The sequence below is a fragment of the Girardinichthys multiradiatus genome, chromosome 21, assembly GCF_021462225.1.
Source record: "Girardinichthys multiradiatus isolate DD_20200921_A chromosome 21, DD_fGirMul_XY1, whole genome shotgun sequence".
Lineage (NCBI taxonomy): Eukaryota > Metazoa > Chordata > Actinopteri > Cyprinodontiformes > Goodeidae > Girardinichthys > Girardinichthys multiradiatus.
In genome coordinates, this window is record NC_061813.1 from 23,144,164 (window position 1) to 23,162,751 (window position 18,588).

The 18,588-nt window shown below is 37.4% G+C and overlaps 1 protein-coding gene across 5 annotated transcripts in view; it reads right to left on the bottom strand.

The window, feature by feature from the left end:
• The window catches only part of c21h8orf34 (chromosome 21 C8orf34 homolog), a 112,817-nt gene that overhangs the window by 30,650 nt on the left and 63,579 nt on the right, over positions 1-18,588 (bottom strand). For 4 of the 5 annotated variants that reach the window (XM_047350496.1, XM_047350498.1, XM_047350494.1 and 1 more), the window contains exons 9-11: positions 12,871-12,956; positions 12,668-12,744; positions 614-740 (exon numbers count right to left, since the gene is read on the bottom strand). In XM_047350496.1, coding sequence (XP_047206452.1) covers positions 614-740; positions 12,668-12,744; positions 12,871-12,956 — 290 coding nt within the window. The remainder of the gene's footprint in view (positions 1-613; positions 741-12,667; positions 12,745-12,870; positions 12,957-18,588) is intronic. The other variant, XM_047350497.1, reaches the window with a different exon arrangement.

Sequence of the window (18,588 nt, forward strand, 5' to 3'; positions counted from 1 at the left end):
GTGTGTATTTGTGGCATAAATGACGGGTGACGGCTGTGGCACTCATGCCAGAATTTTTAGACTTGTCAATCCATGTCAGCCTAGCTTTTGTAGTGATCCAGCTTTTTGCAACAGTAGTTTCATATTAAGGCTAATATGTAGTAGTGTGATAAAGGCATAAGATTCAATTTATTGGAGGGATAAAGATGTAGATTTTTCTACCACCAGAAGTCATACTAAACTGCGGCAAAAATTTAAATGAACACTGAAGCTGCATAAAAATTTGCTTCTAAATAATTTTATTGTGGTTTATTTATCTTGCTTCATACCATCTGTCCTTAAATGTGTTTTTCTTCTGTTCTTTGTCTATATTTAAGCTGCCTTTAAACTGCATCTGGGAACAGGCATTGCAAATTAGCTATAAATGTTTTGGTATTTCTTAGAACAAAACACTTGTGCCTTTTAGAAATAAACAACAAATGAATGCAAAAAAACCCATCAAAAACAACATTTGAGAATAATTTCCCATAGAGATTCCTAAAACAAAAACAGATAAACTCTGCAGGCACAAAATCACACAGCAAAAACACGCCTGTCTCAGAAGCACACATAAACACACACAAAGACTGCCTACCAGCAAGCTGTTTGCCCATGTTCTCCAGCTCTTTGGAAAAGAGGGAGTCACCAAGCAGCAGCCCCGTCTGCCCGACAGAACTCCCACCTCTTGCAGACTTCAGATCAGCCTCCCAGACAGCCTGACGCTAGTGAGTGAGGGGAACAGAAAAAGAGAGCAAGTCACATTAGAAGAAAGACCCTTCAATTAACTCTATATAATTTTCAGCTATTGCTCAAACTATCTGAGCCGAATCTGCTGGGGGCAAAAAGGGCCAATTATTATTTTATGAGCTTTAGAAAAACACGAGAAACCACAGCAAGTGTAGATGAAAGCATCCAGCATGGAGAGACCTTTGTTAAGTGAATGTGGCCCGCTAGACAGTCAGTAGTGGTCCAAGGCATTTTTCTAAAACCATCAGATGAGGCCCTTACCCTTTGCACACTGGTGTGTTGGTATTAAGTCTGTCTTTTTATTTTAGACATTTTTTCTCATAATATTTGTGGTTTGTTTAAAAAAAAATAAAAACCTGTTAGACATACTGCAGTTTGCAAAGTTTTTTAACAGAATTTTGCCTAATCATAGTTTTATTCTTTTGTGCAGCCAAATGATGCATAGAGTTAATGCACTAGTGTCCATGAGCTCCATGTGCAGGTGAGAAATAAAACTTGACTGCCATAATCCTGCCAGCTGTTTGTTTAGCTTACACAAGAAAAGTTATGATGCATCAGATGCCAGCGCTTACATCATTTGATATGGTAAGCTTTTAATGAGAAACAGAGCTGACTTGACTAAGTCCTGAGATGTTCTGAAACATCTGGTAATAAATATATGCAGCACACTCTTCAAGCAATACTCAGGTATCACCATGTGGTATACATGCACCACAATGATAAAGTCCATAAAGTATGAAACACCTGAACTTACATAATATCACAGCTACCAATACGTAAAAAAGTTATTAAAACTTACTAAAGCTTATTTTTTTAAGTTGTATCTCCTTAAACATTAAGGAAAGATTTAAGTAGTTTTGGAAGGTCACACTTAATAAAAGCAGTACATGGTTCCAAAGCTATGACCGCAAAATAAAGGTATACAATTTAGCTTAACATAGCTAAATAATTATCAGTAAAAGTGGTGTTGTCGTGTGTAATCAGGCAAAGCAGAGGCACTGTCACGCTGTGTGGTAGATATACAAGACAACCATAAATCTCAACAATAAAATTAGGGGTTGTTTCCACGGTTGGAACCAGTGCCAAATCAGACAAAAGAGAGTAGAAACTTAGCCTGATGCAGCTTGACCTAAAGGTGGAGCTGCGTGGGGAGACAATGCATTTCTTACCAGCTAAATAGCCTCAGCATTTTATTATCTAAGAGTTTTTCCTCCACTGAAGTTAATATTTTCTGTTAACTTTAAATTCTGACAAGAGATGCCTGTTTTTTATTTGCAAACAACAATAACCCAACTACTCATAATGAATATAACAGTGTTTCGCAGAGTTTTCAATCAAATACACCGGTAAAATCAACTAACCTTACTGAAAATAATAAAGGAAGTGCAGACATCTGCTTTCAGGATCTCCACGAATACAAAGTGAGAAATGCTCACATCAAAGCCTTTGTTTTAAGAGCTTTTAACTTGAAAAGTTTTTTTTTGTTTGTTTTTTTTTGCATTTCTGTTATGAGATACAGATTGAAGCGATCACAACTTCATATTGTTGATCATTCACACATTTTAAGTTTGAATTGAAACGTTTACAGGGGCAGTCCTTGGCTTTGAAATCATGCCTCTATATGTTACAATCTGTGGTGTAGTGGAATGATCTCACTGTTTTTAAATCACATTCTGGACCCGGCAATTCAGCAAGTGGAGATCTGTTTTCCCAAACCAAAGCACCGCTTCAGCTGGAGGAGGACCTGCTCAGCACCAGGTGACAAACTACATAAATTGCTCACATTTCAAAGCCCAAAATTGAAGTGCACACAAAAACCACTGTAATTAGATTACAAGTTCTGGTAAATTAGGTCTGAGCTGGACAAAAACAGTGAGGAACCCATAGCGGAACACCTTTAGGGATACCCCAATAGCTGAGGTGCCAGGTCATGCATATTCTACACATATGGAAGATCGTATTGGAAGCAGTTTGCTGCCATCTAGCAGTCAGAGTAACATGATGTTTATCATGTGTGGAACAACATTTAGTGATATTTTCAGATACCTCTAGTGACTTTTTTAAAAAGTAGTTGGCACTTTTTCTGCTGTTATTGGAGACTTTCAGAGGCTCGTGAAATAAACTATACTACTTGCTTTTCTAGCGGAGACTGCCTGGGCCCCCATCCTGTCCTAAAGCACTCACAAGCGGCCAAATTCTTGCACAGTAGTCCTTCTCAGCTGCAGTCAGATCTGCTACCACTGTGCCACTGTGACCAATTAGACAGTCTGGGTTCTTCACAGAAAGCTTAGAAATCCCTAGGTAGGTAGGTGATCCATTAGGTCTCCAAGATACTTCTATCTGGCATTTCAATCGCCTTGCTTCTCCTCACTGGATAAATGTTAATATAAATATTCTCTTTATGAACTCACATTTGAGGTGGAGACTTTTGCTTTCACCATTTTCTTTCTGTTTTGTTCTATTATGCAAAAATCTTCAATTTCTACATTGCAAATGTAATTACATCAATCTTCAGCAACTTTCGCCTGTTGTCTTGTTCTCACTTTCATTCTTTCATCCTTTTTTGCATTTTTCTTAACTTTGAACATTAAAGTGAATATGACTACCATGAGCAACAAGCCTTAACACAAATGAAAACAAAAGTCTTCAAAAATACTCATTTAAATTGATAATCCAAAGGGGCTAAAGAAACTGACTTTGTCTTCCCAGCAGCTTGAGCTGCATCATGGTGCTCATGCCCAGTTGCTAAAGAGTTCAAAAGATGGCAGGTCTGAACTGATTTATAAGTTGATGTTTAAATGCCTATATGCTTAATAAAAATATAATTCTGCAATGTACCTGTTCTTCAATTGTACATAAGAACAAATAACCTAAACCAAACTTTAAATGTTAGTATTTAGGCACTAGCCTAAAAACAAACATTCAAAGACTTAAACCCCAACAGCCTGCATCAAGAACTAAAGCCTCCATACATGGGTCGCCAGCTTTAAACCCTGCACCACCAGCGCATAAATCTCGGTCATGTGCAAAGCTAATAGATACATATCTGACCTGCAGCTATAATTTTAAACATTTTGCATTTGTATTCCGGAACCCCTCAGGGATCTGAATACAAATTCACATCACACTTTTTAGAATTTTCTTTGTAAAGAGAAAGAAATTTCTGTATTCTTTTTCTTCCACTTCACAATTATGCACTACTTTGTTTTGGTCTGTCTCATAAAATTCCAACATTAACATATCAAAGAGCTGTGAAGACCTTTGCAAAACACTATAGTTTTTTTTTACTGAACATGTATAGGAAAAAACAAGTAAAGCTGCTATTCTCTGATGTATGGCTGACCATTCAATTTCAAGTCCATTACATTGAACTTGGTGCCTGTCAGACACATGAAGCATTTCGTGGCAGCACAACCACATCACCACAAGCCAATCTTTAATTACAGCCCTCATAAAGCAGCGATGTGAGCTGAACATCATAGCTGAATTCACTCCCCGACTACTTCTTTTTCTTCGGTGGTATCTCCCTAAATCCAACAGTATTACATCATCTTCTCTGCCTCACGCTCTGGGTCTTCTCGGCTCCAACCCACAAGGCCACCAACAGGTTGTAATTTTTTAATACACTGTAAAATCAAAACTAGGCTGTAACTAATTACATTTAAAGGCATCAGCTAAAATTCTTTGGTAAAACCAAAGACACATCTGAAAATATTGTTAAATTTAATTAATTAACAATTTCTTTCATGTTATAATGCCAGACTCCAGACTGAAGGTTACGGCAACTAGTTCTTGGCAGGCCTGAAAGCCTAAAAAAACAAACCAGATACAATGCAAACAATTCCTCCAATAAGATAACATAAACCCGTAAACAATCAAAATCTCTTCTTTCCTTGATTGAGCTTGGTGAACTAATACATTTTTAGAAAGTCAGATGGAAAACAACTACACATACAATGAGACATAATGCAAATGAAAGAAATATGTGAAAAGCAGAAATGGTTCTGTGTCATTTGGGAAAATGAATTGAACAAAAACAGTCTTGATGATGAAAAGTAATCTCAGTTTCCTTCTGTTGCTGTTGGTCTGGATTGTTTAATCATCATGAAAAAACAGAAGGAACACTTTTTCATATCCAAAAGATTGACTCTGATTTTGCACTGAGTATATTTGTATCAATGGTGCCAAACTGAATCCCCCCTTTCACAATTGTACCATAAATAAAATGCCAGAAAAAAGGGAAAAATCTCTGTTTCTGCCTCAAAAGACAAATATGGATCTAATTTTGAACAATTAATTCCATCTTGTAATCAAATATTATGCACTGTGTGTGTGTGTGTGTGTGTGTGTGTGTGTGTGTGGTCATCCCCAACATCACTACAATCTGGAGTTTGCTGCAGTGTAGCTGAACACACAACAAGAACTGTTAGACATTTGTTAATGCAGTCACAGAACTATGACATAATCAGACTGGGCTTGCACAGGAACCAAGATAGGACCAACAGAGAAACATATGAGGCCGACACAATTTCTTTCATGCATATTTTATTTTATGAAGTGTTTTGTGGCTTACTCCATCTCCATTTAATAACTTTACTACTTATTGTTTAATACAGTGCCTTGCGAAAGTACTCGGCCCCCTTGAACTTTTCAACCTCTTGCCACATTTCAGGCTTCAAACATAAAGATATAAAATTCAACTTTTTGGTGAAGAATCAACAACAAGTGGGACACAATCGTGAAATGGAATGAAATTTATTGGATGTGTCAAACTTGTTTAACAAATAAAAAACAGAAATGGGGGGCGTGCAATATTATTCGGCCCCCTTGCGTTAATACTTTGTAGCGCCACCCTTTGCTGCAATTACAGCTGCAAGTCGCTTGGGGTATGTCTCTATCAGTTTTGCACATCGAGAGACTGAAATTCTTGCCCATTCTTCCTTGCAAAACAGCTGGAGCTCAGTGAGGTTGGATGGAGAGCGTTCGTGAACAGCAGTCTTCAGCTCTTTCCACAGATTCTCGATTGGATTCAGGTCTGGACTTTGACTTGGCCATTCCAACACCTGGATACGTTTATTTGTGAACCATTCCATTGTAGATTTGGTTTTATGTTTTAGATCATTGTCTTGTTGGAAGATAAATCTCCATCCCAGTCTCAGGTCTCTTGCAGACTCCAACAGGTTTTCTTCCAGAATGGTCCTGTATTTGGCCCCATCCATCTTCACATCAATTTTGACCATCTTCCCTGTCCCTCCTGATGAAAAGCAGGCCCAAACCATGATGCTGCCACCACCATGTTTGACAGTGGGGATGGTGTGTTCAGGGTGATGAGCTGTGTCGCTTTTACACCAAACATATCATTTTGCATTGTGGCCAAACAGTTTGATTTTGGTTTCATCTGACCAGAGCACCTTCTTCCACATGTTTGATGTGTCTCCCAGGTGGCTTGTGGCAAACTTTAAATTAAACCTTTTATGGATATCTTTGAGAAATGGCTTTCTTCTTGCCACTCTTCCATAAAGGCCAGATTTGTGCAGTGTACGACTGATTGTTGTCCTATGGACAGACTCTCCCACCTCAGCTGTAGATCTCTGCAGTTCATCCAGAGTGATCATGGGCCTCTTGGCTGCATCTCTGATCAGTCTTCTCCTTGTTTGAGATGAAAGTTTAGAGGGACGGCCGGGTCTTGGAAGATTTGCAGTGGTCTGATACTTCTTCCATTTCAATATGATCGCTTGCACAGTGCTCCTTGGGATGTTTAAAGCTTGGGAAATCTTTTTGTATCCAAATCCAGCTTTAAACTTCTCCACAACAGTATCTCGGACCTGCCTGGTGTGTTCCTTGGTCTTCATGATGCTCTCTGCGCTTTGAACAGAACCCTGAGACTATCACAGAGCAGGTGCATTTATACGGAGACTTGATTACACACAGGTGGATTCTATTCATCATCATCAGTCATTTAGGACAACATTGGATCATTCAGAGATCCTCACTGAACTTCTGGAGTAAGTTTGCTGCACTGAAAGTAAAGGGCCCGAATAATATTGCACGCCCAACTTTTCAGTTTTTTATTTGTTAAAAAAAGTTTGACACATCCAATAAATTTCATTCCGCTTCACGATTGTGTCCCACTTGTTGTTGATTCTTCACAAAAAATTTGAATTTTACATCTTTATGTTTGAAGCTTGAAATGTGGCAAGAGGTTGACCAGTTCAAGGGGGCCGAGTACTTTTGCAAGGCACTGTACCTAGTATGAATCTAGAGCCCGTTTTTGCAGGCTCTTGTTGGGTTGGAGTTGACCCACTGTTCACTTGCCTCTAGACCATCCGGAGAGGAGGTCCCTGGACAAGTCTGCACGTTTGTAAGTGGGAAGCAGAATGAGCAATCATTTTAATAAACCAGGCAGCTTTTACTCTAGGCCCATTACCACCGCACAAGCTAGAGCACAAAAAAAATTGTGATTCCAGCACAGATTTGCAGCTGGGTCAGAGAAAAGAACCATCTTCATCAGAATCTTGGGGCCAGGCTCATGGGAAGCAGCAGCCAATCAAAGCATAGTGAGAACCATGTCTAAAATCCAGTGTTTAATCTTTTTTTTTTTTTTGTTGTACCTGAAAAATAGATAAATTAGCTTCACCAGTCTCCCTTACATCAGTAACACTGATTTAAATCTGTAGTTGGCAAACTGCATCTGTTAGAATTATGAGCAGTTCTGATGGTAATGCACTAACTCCAGCACGACACAGAGAAAAAAAGTCCTGGATGTTTAGTGCTTGTTAAACACTTGCTTTCTTCACAAACAAGTCATTCATCTATTTATGTAATATCTCCGACTCTGAACACTGGGTAATTTTCCACTGATGCCATGGCAAGCCCTTTCAAACAAATTGTGCCTTCAGAGTTTTCCGGATGACCAGGGTAGGCCAAGTGAATGTTGCCTTCACGAGCACCAGGCAAAACTAAGTTCCCAGCCAACTGGATGCAGACAGTTAAAGATCGCTAATGAAATTTATCTCAAACTAGTAATATTGGCGATTAGAATACTTTCTGTTCATGAAAACCAGACAAATGAGCACCACTAGTCGCTTTTTTTACAGTAATACCAGTACATTTACACTTGTCAAACTATGAGTTGCAGGTCTGTTAGAAAATGATGCCCTACTGATGAACTTGCACACCTTTTTGGTTTTAACTTTACTAAGGAAACAGCAAACCTTTTGTCTTTACTGTCCATCTGCTTTTTTGACCCGCATGCAAAGAGATCCGCACATTCCATTTCTAAAACAGATCGTTGTTAGGATGGTAATAACCATGTTTTCTCTGCAACTACAGGTGCTTGTATGGTCTCTTCTAGCTTTCACAGCAATGAGAAACTAACATGGTATGAGAGGCCATGCTCCACTTCTAATAAAATCCTGTTGTTCTGGCACACAGCAGAATCACCTAATAGATTTTATGGTCTTGTGTACCAGAATTAGAGACTTTACTATGAGTTTCACTGCAGCCAAAAACAAACAGGATATTGACAATAACCCTATTAGGGTTTAATTTGGGCATTCCAAAGACATAAGGTTAGACAGCACAAATCCAGAAGAAATAGACTATCAACTACTTCAAGGATCAGTAACTGTGACAGTATTATTAAAAGCTAATACCTTCTCATGATTGTGTTCTGAAAGTGTGCCTTTGTTATTTAAAGTCAGTACATTAAAGACAGATTTTAATTGTCCCAAGCTACTTAAAATTATCTAGATTTGTTATTACCCTTGAAGACCACTGAAACAATGCTTAATTTATCCTAAAAAAGGGATTAAGTCAAAGCAAGTGTATAACATAGTCCTGCATGGCTTTATTATGTGATAGAAAAGTAATTTAATGTTGTGTATATTACAAAGATATGCTAAAATGTTGCTGGTTTGAACTCCGCTCCGTCTCAGTCGTTGTGTCCTTGCCTGTTGATGGTGGTCAGAGAGCCCAGCTGTGGCGATTGTATGGCAGCCTCACTTCTGTCATTGTGCGCCAGGACAGCTGGGGCTACAATGTAGTCTACCACGGTCAGTGTGTGAATGTGTGTATGAATGTGTGGATGATTGATTGTAGTGTAAAGCGCTATGGGGTCCTTAAACTTGATAAAGTACTATACAAGTGCAGGCATTTTACCATTTACCATGAAATAGTGTGGACAGATTTGTTGGCATCCTCAAAGATACTAAATCTTTTTAATATATCCACCTTTCAAGCTAACTGTTTAATCTTAATTAGTGTCCCAGGTGCCATCAAACATTCAGTCATTCAGTCTGTGTTACGGGGAAAGACATGCTGCTAGGTTAATTTTAGGGCTACACTATCATTATGTAACAGCAGTGGTATTTTTTTATATTGTGAATAAGATATTAGTAACTAAAAATCCACATTTTCAACACTCTGCTCTTTCTCATCTGTCATTATATTGCATGTAATTATTCATGTGGCCTTCACCATCTTGGGTCCTATCATCTGCATCAGGTGTGGGCATCTACTGCAGTAAGACTAAAGATCATATTAGCTGTTAAAACCACCTTTTTTATAGATGATATCTACTTAATCATAGCATATTTTGAAAGAAAATATCTGTTCAACAAAAATTATAGATATTTGTTTCTATTGATTATAGAATGTTTTTGTTCTCCCTGTTTTTGGATTTTTATCATTATGGTATTGGCTCCTAGCCAGTAATGTGTACATTTTGCAATTTATGAGTTCACATAATAAGAAACAAATGTCACTGTTGTTAAAAATCAACCATTTCTACATAATTTATCCACAATGTTTAAATTATCCCACCAGATTTCCCTTAGCGAACAGAAATGTATGCACCACTCTATGACAAAGTATGCTGATGCCAAATATTGAAAGGCCATGAGACACATCTACAGATACTGGGCCAAACCCTTGCTGAATGAAATATAGCCATCATAAAATTCCTGTTTTTTATCATGCAAACAACATTGCAACACACTAATTATCTTATTTCTATCAGAGAAGTGAACACTTTCCCCTCTCAAATTTATGGCCGTAACAGGCATGCCATTCACAGCTAAACATGATTAAAACCAATCACCCAACTTTTACAACGAAGGTCATAGAAGAATGTTATGGGGGGATTTGCTCCAGCTATTGCTTTAGGAAAGTATTTGTCTTTACGAGGCAATTATCACCTAAAAGAGCTGGCAAGGGCAGGGGGTCTGTCAGCCTAATAATAATAATAACTATTAACAGTGTTTGCTTTCCAACATTACCAGGCATTTAAAGCCCAAAATAGCACTGCCTACAGTTTAAATAGTGCATTTTTTATGGACAGTCATAAATATGCTTATAATAAAATATGACCTGAAACTTCTAATCTTAGATGAAAATGATCAGATTTGCTCTTTAATGATAATACCCAGGGCAGCAACAGAAAAAACAACTGTCTAGTACAAAAATATTACAGGATTTCTATCAGGTTACTGACTGTAGCTCAAAACACATCAGACAATTATTCAGGTAAACATGAAATGCCTTGCTAAGCAGTCCATCAGAAGGGACTAAACCCAAACTACATCAGCCAGGATTACATTAGTTTGACTTACAATGCCTTGAATGGCGAAGCAGATACCACATTGTCCATGTTTTTCAAAATTCTCGAGAAATCAGAATATTTGGTGTGCATTTGTATTCAGCTTGCCTGGATTCTTAGAACCACCAAGGGTGATGTTTCTACCATCTTTGCACATCTACATCCTGACATTTTTGCTCATTTTTACTTTAAGTTCAGTTAGACATGCTGGAGATTGTCAGGGAACACTAGTGTTCAAGTTTTGCCAGAGATTTTCAATGGCATTTAGTTCTGGACATTGACTGGGCAATTCTAACACATCAAAATGCTTTGATCTAAAGCATCCTGTTTTAGCTTTGTCTGTATGTTTAGCGGTGTTGCCCTGCTGGAGGATGATACTTCACCCTAGCGTCAGGTGTTTTGCAGCCTCTAACTGTTATGATTTGGGGTTGTTTGGTTTTTGGTTTCAGGTTTTTTCTTTATATGTTCTTCACAGCTCAAGTTTTGAATCATGCTTCTGTTTATTACTTTCCTGTTTATGTTTTTGTTTCATGTTTTTCTAGTTATAGTTCTATTAGTTTGCTTCCTTGGATTTGCATTCTGTTCAAGCCATGTTTTGCTCCTGTCACATTGTGTTCTTTGTTAATCCACTTTATTCGGTTAAACTGCACCTAGTTAATCTGTCTTGCTTCACACTCCATTTATACACACCTGGTCTGTTTACACATCGCGGAAACATTCCTCATATCATGTCTGGTTCTCAAACCAAGTCTTGTTTTTTGATCATGCCATGCCTGTCTCGCCTACCCATTTGTTGTTTTGTTCCTGCCTCCTGCTGTGAGTGAGTTTTTGTTATTAAACCTTTTTCACTTACCATCACGCTGCCTGCTCATCTGCATTCTGGGGTCCTATATCTCGCATGATGTAACACTTACAGGTTCTCCTTCAGAAGTTGCCTGCATTCTCTTGCATTTATTGTTCATTCATCACCATTTTCCCAGCATCCCCAATGCATGATGCTGTGCCAGTTTAGGTGCCCAATTTAGTCTGACGTGTTAAAAGCTTGAGATAGTGATTTATAACAGATTTATAACTTAAACCCATTTTATTCTTTACAACTTTCTCCCTAACCTGTCTGCTGTGTTGCCTAGTCTATATGATGCTGTCTGCTTCCCTCATGTTCTTAACGAAGTACTGAGACCTTCACAGAAAAGCTGTATTGACAGTCACACTCAAACTGAACATAATTTACGCTTGTTTGTCAGATTAGAAATACCTTTTTTAAGCAGGTATTAAACATACTTTTCACTAAGCCTACATTTCTTTATTAAAAATTGATTTTTTTTTATCTTAAATGTCTTGTTTGCATTAGATGCAAGTGGAAAATCATCATAATTAACAGAAAAAAAGGCTTGAAAACATCAGTATGTGTCATTAATCTATATATATAATGGTTTCACTTAGTGATGAAGTAACTGAATGAACTTTTCAATAATATTCTAATTTTTTTAATATAACTGTATTCTAAGATTCAATTATCCACAACAATATTGAGGTATTGGGTGACATCTGGTTGCACTGGATTTTATTTAGAGATAACAGCATAAGACATGACTGAAGACAAATTTACGGCACGCCATATTCACTATATATACCCAAAGGCTTGTGCTCTTCAAACTCCTGCTTCATTCTTACAACCTCTAAAAGTCTGCTCCCAGTTAGCGTGGAGCCACTCTTCATATGCTCCACACACGAAGCGATGCCTTGGCTCAAATCCATTTTCACTCTTTAAAAGAAAAACTACAGTAAAATGCCTTGTCTAACAATTAAATTGGCCAACTATGAAAAAGGTATTGGCTTTTATTGTGCTTGTGGAAAAGTTCTAGGCTCTTGGCGGAATACTTTATTAACAGCATGTGAGCGTCTGCCTTTATAGAGGTCTGGTTTGGGCCAACTATATATTGCTTCCCTGAAGTGTGTGAGGTGAACTGTACAGTAAATATCTACCACCACAAAATTCACGTAAAGTTTTATCAAATCTTTTCTGCTTGAACAGAAGTGCCCGAAGAGGTAAGCAAAGCGATATAGGTAGATGTCTAATTGTGGGTATCGGTTGTTTTCCACCAGCAATTGTTCTATGAGCTGAAACACCCACATGGGGAAGGATCGTTTTCTCTCATAGAGTTCTGTTAACAAGAAGCTTGAGGTGGATTTCACTCAATATCAGACAATAAAGCTACAAAGGAGGGAGATAGCTCTGAGGTAACTGATGGCCTGTAAAGTGAGCTTAATTGTTAGATGATGGGTGCAGGGAAGGACACTTACAGAGCCAGACATTTGAGATAAGGCCTCGCATTCCTGAAGTCGACCCGCCACCTTGTCCAACCCGAGCAATGGCGCTGCTCCAAGGGAAACCATTCATAACGAGGGAAGCACAAAACACAGCAGAGAGTAACAAAAACATATACGGTAGATATGCACCAAAGCAAAAATATTTTGATTTTTTTTCACTGTGTTATGAAACTCACAGGAGATGTCAGGCACAGCTTGCTCAGATATGTGAGGCCTGTGCTCCTCTTCAGATCGACTGTCTGATAGTGTGTCTCCCTGCAGCCTAGAAACAACACGCAAAAAAATACACAAAGCTGTACACAAGACCAGAGAACTATGCATAAACTGCATGTTTAGAATCTGAACGTCAGATAACGATGAGACAAGGTGGTTTCTATCAAGTGATGAGACAAAGAGGAAATGTTTACCAAGTTCATAATCTCTGTTGTAAAACGTTGAATGGTGAAAGAAGATAATAATTTGATAGTAATAACATGAGCCAAAAAGGTACTGAGAAAAAAGATTTTGTCCTGTTTGTTTGTCAAAGTTTGTCAAAGACCATCAATCACCTGATACATTTTTAACTGTTCCATGTTTTCTCCATTTATGGTTAATGACTCTCACTGTGGTTTCCTAAAGCCGAAAAGCCTTGAAATGGGTTTGTAACCCTTTCCAGACTACAGGTGTAGTGGATTTTTCAAATCTGTGAACCAGTGTTACATTTGAGCTCATATCATAAAAAGTCTGCTAATCAATGTGCAACATCTGCATCCTTTTTAGCATGATAGGGTCACTGTGTGCTCAAATGTTGAAGTGGATGTTGATCTGTTTTAGCCTTTTTGTCACACTGAAAGTTTTCAGATCAACAAACTAATTTTAATATTATACAAAGGTAACCAGAGCAAATATAGAATATGTTTTCAAATGGTTACTTTATTTATAAAGCAGCGTAAAGTATCCAAACCAACTTGACCCCGTGTGAAAATTTTGTTTTTCACAGGAACTCCTCTGCAATTTTTGGCTTAATAAAGCTTTTTTTTTAAACTGGATTAGCCCTTTTACAATGCTTAACAATTTGACTTTGCTTTGCTTTAATGTTTTTGGGACTTGGCTTTTCTGAAACGTTCTATTTGTTTTTTTTAAATCAAGCTAAAACAATATTTTGTTAGACATCTGTCCGTAAACAAGTTCCTCCACTTCATTAGTGCACATAGAAGGAAGGAGCTTCTCTCTGCTTACAAAAAATAAAATAAAATGTCTCTCCAATTGTTTAAACTTTATGACAGGCTGCTGCTGCTTTTTATCACAATGTGTTCAAAGTCCTTAATAAATTTATGCCTGCATAGAAACACAAGCTGGTCTCAGGGATTTGGCAGTTTCCTCAAGGCACTAAAAGATGTATATTCCCTGATACTAAAATAAACTTTGAGGGTAAAAACAGAAAGTAATCCTTCAACAATTTTCTTCTGCCTTTATAACTTAAACAGTGAATTAAACCCCTATCATTTTCGACAAATCATTTAACAAAATGAAATCCTAGAACAAATGTAGGTCCAGCCTTTCCTGCAAGCCATTTCCTTGTAATCAGAACAAAAAATTAAGGAAAACAACTCCTTTGTTTTTATTGTGCAGTTGCATTTCCAGCCACAGGATCTCTTAGTCTCCACATCTACACTGAGGAGTATTTAAAATAGAAAAAAATAAATAAATATCATCTATTTTATTTCCTTTTGTCTTCATACACCCGTATCCTTGTCTCTTGCCATGTTAAATATTGTTTTCAAGGCTATTAAAGTAACCCAGCCTGACTATAAGGTAAGCCTTTTTAATTTTTGCACTAAAGCAGCTTATCGCCCGTGGAATTGACTACAATTTTCTTAATAGTGTGGTTGTAAAAGGCTTTATATAAACATGAAGTCAGAATTATACATTCATTTTATAAAAAGAGTATTTTTCTTCTTTCACTGCCTGACATTATAACATACTAAACTGTTCCTGTTTTAGGTCAGTTACAATTATTTCTAATACCTGAATAATGTGCCTGAAAAATGAGAGATATTTTTAGAGAATTGTTTATTATTGTCTTTAAATTAAGAAGTCACTTTCTCCTACCAGTTATAGCTACAATCTTCACAATCACACATTTTGAACCAAAACATATTAATCTCTGGGACGTACGTATAATTGTATGAATGTGGCATCTGGATATTGTACCCTGGCAGCTTGTGTCTTATTAAATCTCCACACATATAAATACATGAATAACCTCTGTTCCATTAGAGTTTGAAAGAATGTAAGATAGAGACTTACATTGCTGTTAATTTTTTACTGCTAACAGTAACAAAGCTAAAGCCAACTGATTGTCCAGCCTGAAAGTACAAGATGGTTAAATTCCCAGATTTAATTTCCAACTTCAGAGATGAATGGAAAAGGCATAAGTAGCCACGAGCACATCTCGGTTCAGTGTTGTCCACTTCAGTTTTTACCTGTGGCTTCTTCCATGTGTTTGATTAAAAACTAAACAAAGATTGATATGTTTTAATTAATTATGTTTTACCTATGTTTTTGGCTGTTTTGGCTCTACATCGGACTGTTTATTATACCTAATTTGCTTCATATTTTCTTTGTAGATAGTTGATAGAAACATTTGTTCCGAATATTACTAAAAGCAGCCTCCACTTTGAGAACCATGAGTGTTTATTGCTGCTATAAATACAGTGCATCACGAACTTAAAGCATAAAAGTAAGTTAATTTGTTTCCTCAGACAAGTTCTCTCTTACGTGGCACCAACAAGTGGTTCGGACTGTTTTGGAGTGAATGCAAGGTTCATGTGTTTCAACACTGCAACACACAAACTCTCAGGGCAAGAACTCAGACAGATAAAAGGTAGTGAATTGAAATGTGTTTGCCTAAGAGATGAAGGGTATTTGAGGAATTCTTGTCCAAGTTGGGCCAGTGTTCACAGTTCCATGTAGACCAAAGAAACTCCTCCTGTCTATGTGGAAGTTATTTAATATTAGAAATTATTAGTCCAGTGAATATAAAGGTAACTTAAATCCATTTTTACTGTCTGAAATGCAGCATCTAAAAGGTAAACATATCTGTGATTGAACATGTCTGACTGTAGTCAGTCAGAGGCAATTAAATAAAAGGTTATGTAATATGAGAAATCTCCACTCATCTTATTACAGACATCTCACTTTGTGCAGAAAGGAGACATGTTTGTGACCAAGATGATGTTATTTTACTTAAAACCAACAAGGCGTTGGGTGGTTTACAGTATTAAGGTACTAAGATGAGGTTTTTATTTCTTGTCATACCAAGCCTGCGATTTAAAGTATTATAAATGAGACGCAAGATAAATAATCAGATTGAGGACAACTTTCTCCAGCTTTGCCAAAGAATTGCACTGAACTTTCCCACCTAGTGCTGCACACTGCTGATGAGTAGGCTGAAACAATCGTTTTACACCTTTCTCTCACTTACCAGAGATACATTCGACTGTTTGGAAAAACATCAGGTTCAAAGGAAGCCTAACAGTCTTTGTGTCAAAAGTAAAAGGAGTACCATCCATCACTCTTGTTATGCCAATGTTGTTTTAAAAATACACCTGGCAATCTACGAGCAGCAGGCCTGTTAAGAAGTTGACTGCAGGCTCCATCTTAGCAGATAACCTGACTAATGGGAACTAATTTCTTTGTCAAAATCGAACAACTGTAACCTGGGGCAGAGTGATATCAGGAAAACACAATTGTGATAATATTAAATATTGTGATGATGATATTGATAAAAAGAAATCCACAATTTCCTGAATCTTTTTTCTTTTCCATCATTACAATTTTCATTTTCATTTTCTGTGAGCTTCTGCCTTTCAGCCATAAAACATACATACAGTGTGTATCTAGCACAGTTAGAAACCATCAAATTAGTCACATATATATTATTGGCAGGCAATGCCCATTGCACATAAATAATGCATCCAAGTGGATGTTTGCAATTGCAATATTGCAACACTAAAGTTGTCACGATGACTGCAGTTTGATATATTTTGCAGCTCTACTCCAACCTATTAGACAAAAACAAAGAGTCGTTCATTTTAAGATTTAAGCTGCTAACACATTTGCAGTGTAATCCATCTCCAACTACAAACTTTTTTCAGTTACATTTAGCTGAAATTGGCAACAGAACAAGTATGTTGACTTTTTTCATTTCCACGTTTTAAGCATTTATCATATAATATTGAGCTACCCTGCATCTTGTTTTCTATGCAAGTGTACAAGGATTCAGTTTAAATAATTTGATGAGAGATAGCTCTGAATAACTAAAAAGCTACCATCTTTAACTCTTGTCAGGTTTGTATGGAATTAATTCTTGAATTTGACTGTGTAAAGTTTTTTTTATCATTTACTAATCTGCTGGGCCAACACAATGTGCTTGCAGGCTAGATGTGGCTCTGAGGTTGCCAACTGACAATCTTCTGAAATTGTTGCACCTATCCAAACTGATCTCTGACCTCCATTCATGTCTGCGCTGGACAAATATGTTTCTGTTTTTAAGTCAAAACAGAGTTTTCTGTAAAGCACAAAAAAGCAAACCATGTAAGCACCACTTTTCCAGCTTGCTGATCTATTTATGAGCCTTAAATTACCCCAAGAATGACTGACAAAGACCAGGACTGCTTGGCTGATAAAACCCAAGAACGATTTGGTGGTAAGGTTTAAAAGGAGCAGAGCAAGAATTTGGCTGGAATCTAAAGGAGACACTAAAACAGTGAAGAACAGATGGCTGATGTTTCTGAAAAAAACCATACAAAAAATCAAAACAACAACTCATACCAATGTTACTTTACTTTGTAACTGGTGTACTCAAAGGACAAGGGCATGAAATATTTGCTGAGAAACATCACGTAAATAAACTGCCTACAAACAGAATCCGGAGATACAATTACGACTCCAGCAGAGCTTGTGACAAAATCCTGCAGCCCGTGTTTGGAATAAAACTGATAAGCTCCATGAATGAAAGAAAAGTGGTAAACAAACCCAAAACAGTAAAGGTTGCACAGACAGATGTGTGCCTGGCGTCTCATCAAGGAGATACCTGTTTATCTTTGACTGGCATCAGGAGAGCTCTATGCCCACACCTGTCTGAGGTATCACACCCACAACTCTGAAATCTTAACATTACACTGATGCTGAACAATGCAGGAAATGTGTCAGAGGAGAAGACAGTGATAAAGAGGCAAATTGTGATGAGCTGTTCGATTATCCATGCGGGAATCATGAAAACAAGCAGAAAAGGAGCGGACTTAAGTTATGTCATTCTCTGCTTCATTTCCTTTGTTATATTTGGGACTGGGAAGTAGATTATAAGTAAGTAAGAAAGGAAGAAGGGAAGAAGGAACACAGGATGCAAAGCAGGAAAGATGAAATGATAAAAAAAAGGAGAGACAAAAAAAGGGAAGGAGAGAAGAGAAGGACACAAAGAAGATAAAATGAAGAAAATAGTGAACTGTCGGTACGATTGAAGGAAAGAAACAAATGAGTGGCACAAGGAAAGAAAGACAGGTTGGAAGGGGAGACACAAGAAGGGTAGGACACAAGGATGGAAGAAGGAAGAACACAAATTGTGAAAGGAAATAGGAAACAAGGAAAGCAAGAAAGGAAGGAATAACAATGAAGGGAGAAGGAAAGAAACGAGAGGAAAGAGCATTTTGTAAATGCAAGTAAGACAAGAAAAGAAAGAAAGGAACAGAGCATTTGAGGAAAAAAGAAATTAAGGACACAAGAAATGAAAGAAGTAAGGACAACTTTTAGATAATGGCATAAGGAAGAAAGTCTGGAAATAGAAAGATCAATTTCCACACACAATATTCTTTTTGTAGAGTTATTCAGATCTAGAAAATACTGAAATCTAC